The 14,609-nt window shown below is 38.6% G+C and overlaps 1 protein-coding gene across 2 annotated transcripts in view; it reads left to right on the top strand.

Moving 5' to 3' along the window:
- Window positions 1-14,609, top strand: part of Ide (Insulin degrading metalloproteinase) — a 692,915-nt gene that overhangs the window by 380,217 nt on the left and 298,089 nt on the right. For both annotated transcript variants that reach the window (XM_090384737.1, XM_090384738.1), the window contains exon 16: window positions 2,044-2,070. In XM_090384737.1, coding sequence (XP_090240863.1) covers window positions 2,044-2,070 — 27 coding nt within the window. The remainder of the gene's footprint in view (window positions 1-2,043; window positions 2,071-14,609) is intronic.

Raw genomic sequence — 14,609 nt, 5'->3', positions numbered from 1 at the left:
TCAACTTTATTGTTATTTTTACATAAATATATAATAATAACTTAATTTATCATAAATATGCTACATAGAATGAATAGTTTGACCAGTTCCAGAGGGTCCGTTTCACAGACCCCCTGGAACCAGTCTACGCACCCCAGTTTGGGAAACACTGATCTAGGATTTAATCCTTGATCCCTTAAGCTTATGGATTGGAAGGATAACCAGTGAAAAGTAACCTATAATATGCAACTTTTTGGCAGAAAGTAACTTGCAGGAATATATTCCAGTTTTTGTCATTCTTTCTAAGAACACATCCTTGTACTGAATTGACAGTTCTTTGCATGTAGAATAACTGTAGTAGTAGTATAGTTAACTCTCCATTGATTTTTAATTTCTATCTAAAAAAAACGAGACAGATATTTATTACAGTAAATTATCTGTTTGATTCTGGGCAGAGATAAAGAAACTATGAAACATCCCCGATAAATTGATTTTCCGCTACCAACTGCTTCCCACTATACTTGCTAAATGGCAAATGTGTCATTCATATACCAGTAAGGTTTCCCCTCTAGAAATTTGGTCAGCTGGGTTTCAATACCTGCAACAACAAAAGGCAAACCAATATGAACTTCTGATGCCATTGCTTGGTCAGCTAGAAAAAAAATGGCTAACTCCTTTCTCACTACTGACAGCTTCCTGCTATTTGCTCAGTAAAAAAGGGAACATGTACTATTGGTCAGTTGTCTGTCAACAAGAATTCTCGTTATGGGCTCATTCATATGGAATGAATCTGAAACTGGCCACTTTGCAAAAGTGCTCTACTGCATCTTAATAAAATTTTGATTGCACATGTCAGCAGTGACAAAATAATTTGTTTACTTGTTACCATAAGTGAATATCTAGCATTTTAGCATTTATTTTTGTTTGCTGGGCCATTTAAAATTTTTTTAAAACAGTATGTGACTTTTTTTTTTTTTTTTTTGTTTGATAGGAGCTGGTTTACATATGAAAATCAGGGATGTTTCATTCTTGCTTCATATCATATTTAGTATTTATAACATATATTTTCATTTTATCAGTGAAATATGGGAGAGTATCCTCTTCCCCCCCCCATTTCCCCTTGTATAAAAGTCAGGAACTCTGATTCACTTATGTAACTGATACTGTTAAGTAAATGACAGTGCCCAACTTTTATATAAAGGGGGAAAGTAGTACTCCTCCCATGGTTGTATTTCCCTGCATATGTTATTGCATAAAAGTCAAGAACGGTGATTCACTTACAACGGACTATAAATAAAATACCAAATATAATATCAAGCAACCTCTGGTACCCAAAATTCTGCTGTATGAAAATTAAAAGCACTAAGTATCTTCTGTGTCATTTGAATAATATATTTGATGGTGTTCAATGGCTGATGTAACTTGCCAAGTGGGAATGTTTGAACAGCCAGTTGAAAAAAAAAACCCAGAGAAATGCCACAAAGGCAAACCAAATATTTTCATTTTGGTAGTATACACAGGTCACAGGTGGGCTGCATAAAACTCACCTTGTATATCATAATAGTGAATAAGAGTATGGGAAGGAGTGATTAAGTGAGCGAGGAAATTATTATTATTATTATTATTATTATCATCATTAGCCATATGGTGCAGGGAAGCCTGAAGCTTTTGCTGCACCAGCCAAAAAAAAAAATTTTGAGTTACCCTGAGAGAGAGAGAGAGAGAGAGAGAGAGAGAGTCAGAAGCAGAAGGGAATCACCAAGAAAGAGAAGAATGATGATATCCAGCTCAGGACCCTGGATGTGTGCCAAGCTCATACTCACCAGACATGAGCACCTGGGGTGATGACATTCAGCTAATTGGTGCATGGGCATAACAGCCTAATATTGTAAACTTAAGTGATTTATGTACATAATGATTCAGACCAGGCAGCACTTAACAGAAAGTATTTACTGATAAGTTTCTGGTAGTTTTTGTACAGTTTTTTGTAGTTTTTCTAGTATTTCATGATTAATATAACATTAATGGAAAACTTTTGAATGTGTTTTTTTTTTTTACTTTCAGAATTCCAAGTTGCCTGTTATGATTAAAGTAAGTTTTTGTTGTTTTCTCTTTAGTGTTTGTTAGTGGGTACAGGTAACCCTCATATAACATGGTATTTAGTTGCAAAAAAATCACGTGTAGTGCGAAACCATGTTATATGGGACTAAGAACCAGTACAAAAAAGGGGATTGCATTCCAAAACTAACAAAAATACACTTTTTTTTTTTATAACTATCGAAAACTTAATTTTTATTAAAAATAGTAATAACTGAACAAACACCTTACAAACTGTGATATATATATATATATATTATATATATATATATATGTCATATATGTTCATTTTCTTCCTCTTCATCGCTGTTCAGCACAATCAAACGAGAACGTTTTCTCTGTTGCAGAATATCTTCACCTTCTGAACTTTCTCGTGCAGTATCTAGATTTTGTGTATCTTCTGCTCTCTTTAAAATATCAGTTATCTGGGTTTGTTTGCTTTTGGTTAATAGATCTTTGTAAATTTCATGGTATGGAGCTAAGCATTTTTGAAGCTCCCTTTTGAACTTTGTGCTCCTTTCAGTCGAAGGATCTGCATTCAAAAAATAAGATTCTAATTGTTCAGCTAATTAAGTTTATGCCCTCCCATATGTTTTTTAGTGTAAAATTTGAAACTTCAGAATTTTCATCTGCACTATCATCCTCTGAATTGATTTGGTTTACCTCTAATGCCTTTTCCACCAAATCCACTTTGTCAGCCTTGTTTTCTACCAGTAATTCTTGAATATCTTCAGTAGTCATATCATCAAAACCTTCCCCTCCAACTGACTTAGCAAGTTCTACTGTCACACCGATTTGCTAGTTTGACCATATTTCCCGAATGAACTGACTTGGACCATACATTTTTCCAACACATATTTAATGTTGATGGTTTTACTTCTTTGAGCAATAACACTGTGACTCCAGTACAGTCTACAATTGAAAAATGTTTCCATGCCTCCATCACTTCAATAGATTTGGAATCAGTTGTTTCCAAAATCCATTGTAATGATTTTCTGGTGTAATGAGTTTGAAAGGTAGATATAATGCCTTGATCTTATGGCTGAATTAAAGAAGTTGTATTAGGTAGCAACATTACTTCAACATACGGATGACTTTAATATTTTGTATGGCCTTGCGTGTTATCCAATAGTAACAACACTTCTAGATTTTTCCACTTAAATATTTAATACTTCAAATAGTTTTCCAAATCTGGAACAAAACAATTTAGAAACCATTCTTTAAATAAATCGGCAATTACCCAAGCTTTTTTATTTGCTTTCCAGTTTACCAGTAACACGTTATTATTTACACCTTTCATTGCACAAGGATTAGAGGATCTATAAACTAGCATAGGTTTTATCATGTAATCTCCTGATGGCTTACTGCACATAAATAACATTACACAATCTTTTGATGCTTAAAACCTGGTCAAATTTTCTCTTTTTTGAAATTCTGTTAGGAATTTTTTTCCACTGAACACTTGTTTCATCGGCATTGAAAACTTGATGTGGTGTGTATCTGTGCTCTTCAATAATTTTTTGAAATTCCTCTGCTTCGCAGCTTCATTATCAGCTGATGTGCTTTCCCCCTGAATTCTTATGTTATGTTTGTTTGTTTGTTTGTTATTTGTTTTTAGGAGCATTAGCAACTAAGACCATATTGCTCCGGGATATGCGGTGGTCATTCCCTTGACCTTTCCGCATCCTCCGTATTTGGTGGTGACGGGCTCGAACCCCGGTCTAATCAAGAAGCGTGTGCTACGCACTGCTGCTCCTTCCCACCTGGCTACGGAGGTGCCTATGTTATGTAATGAGAAGCATTTTTAAATCGCTCAAACCAACCTTTACTGGCAACAAACTCTGGGTTAACAGAAGATTCTCCATTTTATTTTAAATGGTTATAATTTTTTAGTGCCTTTTTTAATTACATTGAGGTCTAATGGGATCCGTTTTTTACTGCTATGGTCAATCCGAATTACTGAGTGCTTTTTTCAATTTTTGAATTATTGGCACTCGGGACGAGCTGCCATATTTGCAGAAATGAAAGATCCTGCAGTTCAAATTTTTTGTTCATTTTTCTTTATGGTCTGGATTGTTGCTTCATTCAAATTTAAACTTTTTGCAACATGTGATTCCTTATCCCCCTTTATAAGATGATCCAAAATTTGTATCTTTGATTCTAGAGAAATAAAGTTTCTTTTGAGCAGAGCTTTTTTATTTTGATTATGCATAATTTAGGGCTGGAATTTAATTCACAACAAATTGTTCCATACTGTTCTTAAGAATAAAGTTTAGTAATACACACCCAGTAAAATTTATAAATGATCAAATAAAAATCAAAATAACCTTAAAAGCCATGAACTGCATGCTTTGCAGTCACAGATTAGTATTAGTATTAGTAACGGCCGCATGGTGCAAGAAAGCCTATGGCTTATGCTGCTGCACCAGCCAAAAAAAAAAAAAAAAAAAAAATCCAAACAAAACAATGATAAAAACAAAAAAAAATAAATAAATAAAATAAATAACTAAATAATAATAATTAATAAATAAAAAAAAATATATATAAATAAAATAAAATATAAATAAAAAGGAAATTAAACCTATCATCCTATGCGCTTCCCTTACCCGAAAGTACTATCCAGATGACCTTTGAATTTCCCCAAACTGTCGGCCTCTACCACCCATGAAGGCAACTTATTCCAGTAATTTATAACTCGCTGGCTAAAATAAAACTTCCTGCAGTCCAATCTAAACATTTCCCCCCGTAACTTGAATTTATGTCCCCTAGTTCTAGCATCATTTATAATCTTGAAAATTTTGTCCTCATTCATTTTACTGATGCCTCTCAGAGCCTTAAACACCTCAATCAAATCTCCTCTAAGGTGTCTAGTTTCCAAACTCTGCAACCCACATATTCGAAGTCTTTCTTCATAAGGACGCCCTTTTGCCGATCTCACCAGGCGAGTTACCCTTCTTTGCACCCTTTCAAGAAGCTCGATGTCTTTCTTTAGGTGCGGTCTCCATACTTGAACACAGTATTCCAAGTGTGGTCTAACATAAGCCTTATATAATGGGATTATCACGTCCCTATCTCTACTTGCAAAAGTTCGATAGATCATCGATAGGACACCATGGGCCTTCCTTGCAACCTGTTTACAATGCTCAGAGAATTTCATGTCTGACCGTATCGTAACACCCAAGTCCCTTTCCTCCAGTACTGGGTTTAGTTGAACTCCACCAAGTGAATAAGTTTTTTTGGGATTACTGTTTCCCAGGTGTAATACCTTACACTTTGTTGGATTAAAGCACAGCTGCCATTTTTCTGACCATTCTTGAAGTCTATCTAGATCTCTCTGAAGAAGCTCAGCTTGACAGTGATCATTAACTACTCTACCAATTTTAACGTCATCTGCAAATTTAGACATCACGCCCTCTATCCCTTCATCAATGTCGTTTATGAAAATTAAAAACAACAGTGGTCCTAATACTGATCCTTGGGGAACCCCACTTCTTACATCAACCCAATCTGAGGAATAGCCATTTATCACAACCCTCTGCCTCCTGCCCTGAAGCCATCCTTCTATCCATCTAAGGATTTTCCCAGTGATTCCAACCTGTTCCAGCTTATAAAGCAACCGCTCATGTGGGACTGAGTCAAAAGCTTTGCTGAAATCTAAATAAACAATGTCGAAATTATTCCCTAAATCCAGCTCGTGAGTGACCCTTTCGAAATAGCGAACCAGATTTGTTAAACATGATTTTCCCTTTACAAAACCATGCTGAGTATCCTTGAGAATTTCAATTCGATCCAAATGATCCTGAATTCCACCCTTGATCATTGCCTCCATGATTTTCCCTACTACTGAAGTCAGACTGATAGGTCGATAATTTCCAACTTCACTTTTAGAGCCACCCTTATGTATGGGAGATACATTTGCACTTTTCCAATCCAAGGGAATCTCCCCAGAGTCTAGTGATGCTCGCATAATTAGCCTCAATGGTTCAATGCACTCGCTTGCCGCCTCTCTTAAGATTACAGGGTATATTCCATCAACTCCAGGAGCCTTACTGGTCTGTAGGCTCGAAAGTTTTTTCATTAAATAATCTTGCAAAATTTCAATATCATTAATTACATATTTTTTAACTTCGCTCCCACAATTTCCCATTGCCACAAAAGGCTTTTCATTTGTAAATATCGATGCAAAATAACTGTTGAGTTCAGAATAAAGTTTAGTAATAGGGCTGGAATTTAATTCACAACAAATTGTTCCATACTGTTCTTAAGAATAAAGTTTAGTAATGCACACCCAGTAAAATTTATAAATGATCAAATAAAAATCAAAATAACCTTAAAAGCCATGAACTGCATGCTTTGCAGTCACAGATTTTTATGGTCTCAAACACACGGTGAGTTCCCAATATTTTTTTTTTTTTTTTTTTTTGCAAAATGACTAGCAAGTCAAACAGCGGGGGTTCACAAAAAATAATGGAAATGTTTAAAAATTACACCCAACATAATAGCAGGGGTTTTCCTGCACAAATGCTCAAAAATACCGTGTTATGCAAATTGTTCCGCAATTTATCAATTGCGTTAGAGCGAACTGGCTTGTAGAAGTACCGTACTATACCATGTTACAAAGGGAAGGGGGGCTTGCCTGAATATAGATTTTTTCAGAAATTCTTCTTTTTGCATTAGATGTCAAATAATATAATTAATTTCTATCAAATATAAAACGTGTGTTTCTGATAAGTTTGGTTTTTAATAAATATCTATTATATTTCAAATAGAAAAATAACAGAAAGAGGATTAGGAGTATATTAAGAAAAAGTATTATAAGATTATATTAAGAAAGAGTATTAGCATTAGCAGAGGCATATGATGCAAGAAAGCAAGCTTATATAGCATCAGCCAAAAAAAAAAAAAAAACCCGTCTTGCCTTGAATTTATTTAAGTTGGCAACTTCTACAACTACAGATGGTAGTTGGTTCTAGCAATCAACTGGCTAAAGGCAAATTTCTACACATCTATTCTACAACTGGCTTTCCTCAATTTGAATTTATGTCCCCTCAGGCAACTTATCTGGGCAAGAGGAAGAATCACATCAGCATTGAGCTTGCTCAATGCTGATGATTAAGAAATTAAGAGATTAAGTATAGTAAGAGTGTATTAAGAATATTATAAATTTGTTACAATACCCATATATATATATATTTCATTTTATGACCTGATGAATTTAATTATATACCCTTAAAAAGACAGCTTAGATGATTTTTCTCATGTTTAATCTACAATATAAAGAACTAGTGATATTTATTTTTATGAAATTAGGTGAAAAAGTGTATCTGTGCTTCATATTTAATACGTTTGGACTGGTGTGTTTAATTATTTGATTTTTGTGTTAAAGATTTAACTGTTAATATCTTAATTTCAATGCTTGATTGTTTGTAAATAGTATTGATGAGTTAGGTGGAGTTTGGTGAACCTGCATTGTTATTGGTTTTTCAACAGTTTCTTCTCTGTTGTGTTTTGTGGTTGTTTGTTGAATTTAGGTTAATTTAAATATACATGTGCTTTGTTTAAGGGAGATCAGTTACTTTGAATAATTGCCTTATTCATGAGATTACAGTCATGCATTAAGGCAATATGTGGCAATCCCAAGGCATAACATACTGGTCCCAAAGGAGGTAGTTATTATCAGTGAGTCTGTTGTCAATGAAATGGGAAATATACTGTACAAAAAGAGGATAGGTTGAATAGGACAAGGTATATCTGCCAGAGGCAAAAGATGAATATTTTTGTAAATATTGCCACTAATTGTATTAAGAGTAGGAGATCTGAGTACTTGCTTAACAAGTACAGGGCAGTGTTGAGAAAAACTTGCAAATTAGGATTAAATTTGGAAGTGTTTGTAATTCTGCCCAGACACAACAGGAGGTAGTATACAATGAGAGCCTTGTCAATCAATTCAGCCCTGGATAGTTTGTGCAAGGCACATGGATTAAAATTTTTTCTTGCATGGTCTGTGCTTGTTAATGGAAGAAACTGCTTTTTACAGGGATGGGATTCAATTAAAATAGTAGAAGTGCAAGAATGTTTGCTGATGCTATCAAGGCATTGTTTGGTGGGTCAGAAGACTGCTAGCTTGTGGGTTTTAACAGATTTAATAGATTAACTTGCAGCAGCAGCAGGCAGAGGGAAAAGTGTTACTGTTTCACTGCTTCTATTGGAGCATGCAGAAGCCTGGGAAGCAAGGTGTTTGAAATTAAAATGCCTGCTGGTGAGACCTTGTGGAACAAGAAAATACATTGCCTGTATTAGGATAACTAAGAGTAAAAACAGGTGTATTGTACAGTGACACTATAAGCATAGTGAATAAATCTGGTGAATTTGACACTGGTTAAGCAGTTGAATGCAGGCATTGTAGGGATATCAGAGAAGTGGTGTCACTTAGACATAAAGGATGCAGAATTTCAGTATTGTGAGTGTAATATGTACATAGTGTAGTTTGACTAGTGGCACTGAGGGTTTCCCCAACTCAGCGATTGGTACTTTGAGACGTACACAGTACTCTGTAAATGCCAGATAGTGGGAGTTAGTTGTGTTTGTGAAGGGTTAGTGAAGGTTGAGTTGGTATGTTGTTCATCCAGCCTCTTAGCCTAGGGGCATGTGGCCCCTAGGCTAACCAAACCCTAGTTACCGTCCTTCATCTTGGGGAGGTGGGCTGAGTCAGTAGAAAGAAATGGACAGTGGCAGGACAAACCCTGGGGGGGGTCACCTGAGCTTCCCAGGAGTGCCCAGAAAAATTAAAAATGAAGAAAGGAAGACAGAGGAGATGGTATTCATAGGGGATAAAAGAGGAGAGAACAGTGGGGGTGGTAGCGAAGGTGGCCACCGCCAAGTTGAAAAGGGGTGACAGTAGAAGGAACCTCTGGAATAGGAAGCCCATCCTGCCCCAGAGGGGGGAAAGAGTTAAAAAAGTGATGGTGGCTTAGCCACCAGGCAAAAGTGGGATTTGGGAGTACACCTGTGGGGGAGTAAAGTTATAAGGGAAAGGGATCCCTATAACAGTAAAAAAAAGGGGGAATAGAGTGTGGGTAGGATAGGACGTAGAAGTAAAGAGGTGAATGTAGGTGAGAGCATCCACCTTAGGGATTTGAAAAGGAAGTAGATAACGGGGTTTTGGGAGGCCAACTTCCCCGGGAAGAGGGAAATAAAGGTCATGGGTAAACCCCACAAGGTTGCCATGTGGATGTTGATATCTCACACCCTTGAGAAGGGGTGTCAGCAGCATCCAGACACGGGGGGGAAAAAACTAACATCCTGGTCCTAGGAATGCATAGGCCAGCAAGGAAGATCTCCAGGCCTAGGGGTAAAAAGCACCTGGTTATCACACCTTTTTACAACTTATCTGCCATATTCTGTGGAGTTCCTCTGTATGCTTCTTTTCTTATTTGATATCTCTATCAGTATCAAGGCTTACATTAAAGATGGTTGTGGCCATATCTTTCTTATGTAGGTACATCATACCATGCCTAATCGCATCTAGGTCAAGGTGCAGAACCCCTGCTAGGACTTGTAAGGCAGGAGTACTCCCGGCAAGCCCTGGTGGTGGTGGGAAGTAAAATAATTGTGGTGGGAAGTAAAAAAACTGGACTGAAACTGGTTTACCTCTGTTACTCTTAGAAATGCAGCTCTCTGGAAACATGCACCCGTGGCGTAACATATCACTGGGAGGAAGACTGCTTTGTAAATCAATGGTAGTGTTCCTGTTTCCAATCTCCAGCCAGTTCTCATTATTCTGACTATCATGTGGGCATAATTTCTGACCTTTATAGCCAGATGCACTAAGTGCAGATAGAAAGTTAGTTTAGTGTCAAATATGACACCCAAATATATGAACTCGGTAACCAGTGCAATGGTTGTATCATTTATCTTTATGCTGGAGCAACTTCATAAGGTACCTTTCAGAAGCATTGACTTTAGTCTCTTCACTTGAAATAGAGAGTTTGTGGGTGAAAGCCTGACATGTCTTGGGCATGATTTGCCTGTGTTTCCAGGATAGTCCTGGTATTTGCTTTTACGACTAGGATGACATCATTTGTGTATGTACGCAGTACTTTCTACTAGTCCTTTGTCCATTGATAGAAATTTGTCAAGCACACAAAAGGTCCAAAGTATGTACCATGAAATTTCCTGTTACCTAGTCTTTACCATGATAACTCTATTATTGAGTTAGTCTTTAGCACATCTGTACAGGTTTAAGGGAAAATTACTGTAGTGCTGGCACCCTATAATGCTTGGTCACCATAGAGTATCAAATGCTCCTGAGAAGACTATGGAAATGGCCAACATGTATATCTGCCGGGCAGAATGTACAGCATTGGTAAGGTATCTTATTGCAGCTTCAGTGCAAGAACCTGTTTTAAAGCCAAAGTGCCTGTCAGATACTTGACCATAGTGGTTAGCACATCTAGATAGTAAGAGTCTCTCTAGTAGTTTTCCCATAATGGGGAGGATAGCAATGGGTCTATAAGACTTAGGCTGTGTTGCAGGTTTATTAGGATTCTTTAAAATCAATTTTAGATTTGCAAGCGTCCAAGTGCTTGGAAACTGTCCCATGCTTAAACATTTATTCATGAGGGCAAGTATGTGATCAGGGAACTGTGTGACAGATTTTTTTAGCATGCACACCTCTATGAGGTCATGAGATAATACAGTTAAATAAAAGATAATACATTTATTATTTTTAGTCCTCTCCAAAGTCATTTGCAGTTCCTCCTGGATGAAGGAAGGTTCAATCTGGTCTGTGCTATATGAGGCATTTTATGTCAGGATCTGTTGCTGACAATCTGTGACTGGCTGTTTGAATGTTGGGAATAGTGCATCTTTTTTATTTTTTATAGATGCTTCCCAGGTTTGAGTTTGAATACTATTGGGCATAATAATAGTGTAACTAATTTCCCCTCTGGGAAGTTTGCTTGTCACAATTATATGGATCTGTATTCCCCCATGGATCTGCATTCCCTGCAGTAGATACCAAATTCTTCCATGAGGCAGTTTTCTTTTCTCTGATTTTCTTGGTACATTCATTTCTAAGGGCTTTATAAGCCTCCCCGAGGGCATCTACTTCTGCTTGGGAGGGGGGGGGGAGTCCAAGAAGTGCGAGTACACAAAGGCTTTTGGGGCCCAGTGGACCCTTTTTCTTAGATCTTGAAGTTCCTGGCACCACCAGGGCACGACATTTTTTTTTGGTTTTCTGCTATTCGTGGATGCATTATGTGCGGTTAGGGTGGCTCTTGTTATATTTTCAACGTGCTCATCTGGGTTTCAATGATTCAGATTACCTGGGGTTGAATCCTGGTAGAATGTCTCTAACACCTCTGTAAATAGATCCCAGTTAGCCTTTTTTTTTGCATGTCTTTCTATGTCTGTGTGGATGGGGGAGATGAATGCACTTAATACACCAGAAAAAAAGTAATAGCCCTGTGGTCAGAGGTGGTCCATGCCTCATTTACCTACCACTTGATAAACTTATGTGCAACTGAATGTGTGGCCAATGTAATATGAATAGTGCTTTCCTCCATAGTTGAACTGTAGGTGGGTAAATTGTTAGGCTGATTCAGTACAAGGAATCATGAGGTAACTGTGAAGTTCTCCAAAGTTTGGCCATTGTGAGTACCAGATTTATTGTCAGCATGGCCGTGCCACATAGGTGATCCACAATTAGTCTGTGCCTGCTACTATTTACCCACCTGGTAGATGGGTTGTGGCAGACTGTAGGTAATCGGTCAAACCCCTGAATACCAACAAACCTACCTACGCCCAGAAGGTAGCAGGGAGATGTTCCGTCGGAACTCAGACGGACATGACCATTCCTCCAAAGGAGTCTTTCACTCCCATCGCGCGTTATCTGTTAAGTTCTCAAAAACCTGCACAGAAGGACCAATCAGCTGCCACTCCTATATCGGTACCTCCTAATGCTCCACAAGTAACAAAGGTAATTATGAAAGAAAAGAATAAGAAAGGGGAAGTACCCAAGTACCTAGTACCCAAGAAAAGATGGATGTCGAGCAGAAGGAGGTATCCGAAGATTCAGTCTTGGAACTCTTTGCGGAGGAAGAAATGGACACGGGACAGCGTCCATTCTTCCCCAAAAAAGATAAATCCAAGACTGATAAAAGTAAGCCCTCAGCACCTCGGAAGCCGCCTGATGGACCCACCAAGCCAAAATAATGGCTATATTCCTACAATGGAATTGTCCTGGATTCCGGGGAAATATTGATGACATCAAGGCCCTCCTGCAAAAGCACAAGCCAGTTTGCTTTTGCTTGCAGGAGACATATCTAAAGGCAAATGATGATCCCACCATGCACAACATCACATTTTTTCGAAAGGATAGAATTGCGGATGGCCCTGTACATGGGGGAGTGGCTATCCTTGTGGGTAATCAGACCCCTGTGCAGCCCTTCTAATTACAACCAGCATAGAGGCTGTTGCAATTCGCCTTTCAGTGGGATTTCTATTAACTGTGTGCTCCATTTATTTGCCACCTGGAACTGACATCTCCCAGGCAGACCTTGATGGTCTTCTTACGCAGCTGCCTCCCCCTTTCTTACTTCTCGGGGATTTTAATGGACATAACACCCTGTGGGGTAGTGCTAACATCAACGGAAGGGGACGAGTCATAGAGCGTATGCTCAATGACAATGACCTTTCCCTTCTAAATACTGGAACAAACACCTTCTTCCACATGCCTACCCGTACTTTTTCTGCCATTGATCTCTCTATCTGCTCCCCTTCTCTACTCCCTTCACTCACCTGGGAAGTGGAGGAGAATCCATACAGAAGTGATCACTTCCCTGTGATAACCTTGTTACACAGTGGGAGACCATGTCTTCCCTTCAGGTTACCACGGTGGAAGATTGATCAGGCTGACTGGACTGCCTTCCAACATCAGGCAAATTTTGATCTTAGCACGGTCAGTCAAGAGCCTATCAATGATGCAGTTAAGTACATCGCAGAAAATATTGTCCAAGCAGCTGTGAATGCTGTTCCAAAAACATCTGCTCGGTTTCCACCATTTCCCAAACCTTGGTGGAATTCCCAATGCACAGCAGCAAAAAAGGCTCAAAACAAAGCGTGGGGGATATTCCGCCGATATCCTACCACGACCAACCTTATAGCCTTTAAACGTGCACGAGCCAAAGCACGATATATCCGTCGTCAGAGTCAAAAGGAATCGTGGATCCATTTTACATCATCTATTAACCAGTCTACCAACTCTAAGGTAGTCTGGGATAAAATCCGGGAAATTAAGGGAAAATATACATCCCACCCTTCTTCAATCCTAGATTATAATGGATGCGCTATTGCAGATCCAACTGCAATAGCCAATGCTCTTGGGGAAACATTCTCTAAGATCTCCGCAACATCCTCGTACTCCCCAGAGTTCCTGGTCCTGAAACATAAACTGGAAAAACAAGCACTTAATTTTAAGACCAAGGGCCTCTATCCCTATAACGGGGCATTCACTATAGAGGAACTGAAAAGAGCCCTCACTCTTTCCAAAGCAAGTGCTGTTGGACCAGATGGCATCCATTATGAAATGATTAAACATCTTTCACCAAAATCTATGGATTGTCTGCTCCTTCTGTATAACAGAATCTTTACTGAAGGGCAGTTGCCGGACTCCTGGCGAAAGGCAATCGTTCTTGCCTTCCCTAAGCCAGGAAAGGATCCAAAGGTCACCACCAACTATCGTCCTATTGCTCTGACTAGCTGTCTGTGCAAAATCCTGGAGAGAATGGTCAATTCTCGTTTAATATGGTATTTAGAATCAAATGACCTTCTCTCCAGCATCCAGTGCGGCTTCCGAAGGAACCGGTCCACTTTGGACCATCTTATTAGAATGGAAGCATCCATCCTGGATGCTTTCCTAAAACGTGAACACTTGGTGTCGGTGTTCTTTGACATGGAGAAAGCGTATGACACAACTTGGAGATTTGGCATTTTAAAAGACTTACATAGCCTAGGCCTAAGAGGACATCTGCCCTTTTTTATTCAAAACTTTTTAGCCAATCGATCGTTCCAAGTTCGTGTGGGATTCTCACTCTCTCGCTCCTTTAGCCAAGAGGAGGGAGTACCACAAGGATCAGTATTAAGTGTCACGCTTTTTGCCATAAAAATAAATTCCATCACAGAACAACTTCCTCCAACTGTAAATAGTGCCCTCTATGTTGATGACTTTAGCATTTTTTGCCAGTCGTGCAACATGAGGGTTATTGAAAGACAACTGCAGAAAGCCATTGATAGTCTGAATTCCTGGGCACTTGCTAATGGCTTCAGGTTCTCGCCGGAGAAGACCGTTTGCGTACACTTTTGTCGCAAGCGTAATCTTCATCCTGAACCTGAATTAAGGCTCGGACAAAATGCTATTCCAGTAGCAGCGAACACAAAATTATTGGGACTCATATTCGATAAAAAATTGACCTTTTTGGATCATATTCGTCAACTCCGCACAAAGTGCACAAGAGCCCTCAATATGCTCCGCT

This window comes from Mastigoproctus giganteus, chromosome 11, assembly GCF_048544385.1.
Source record: "Mastigoproctus giganteus isolate SK-2022 chromosome 11, ASM4854438v1, whole genome shotgun sequence".
Lineage (NCBI taxonomy): Eukaryota > Metazoa > Arthropoda > Arachnida > Uropygi > Thelyphonidae > Mastigoproctus > Mastigoproctus giganteus.
The sequence above is the reverse complement of the archived record's forward strand: the minus strand, read 5'-3'. Positions and strand labels throughout refer to the sequence as shown.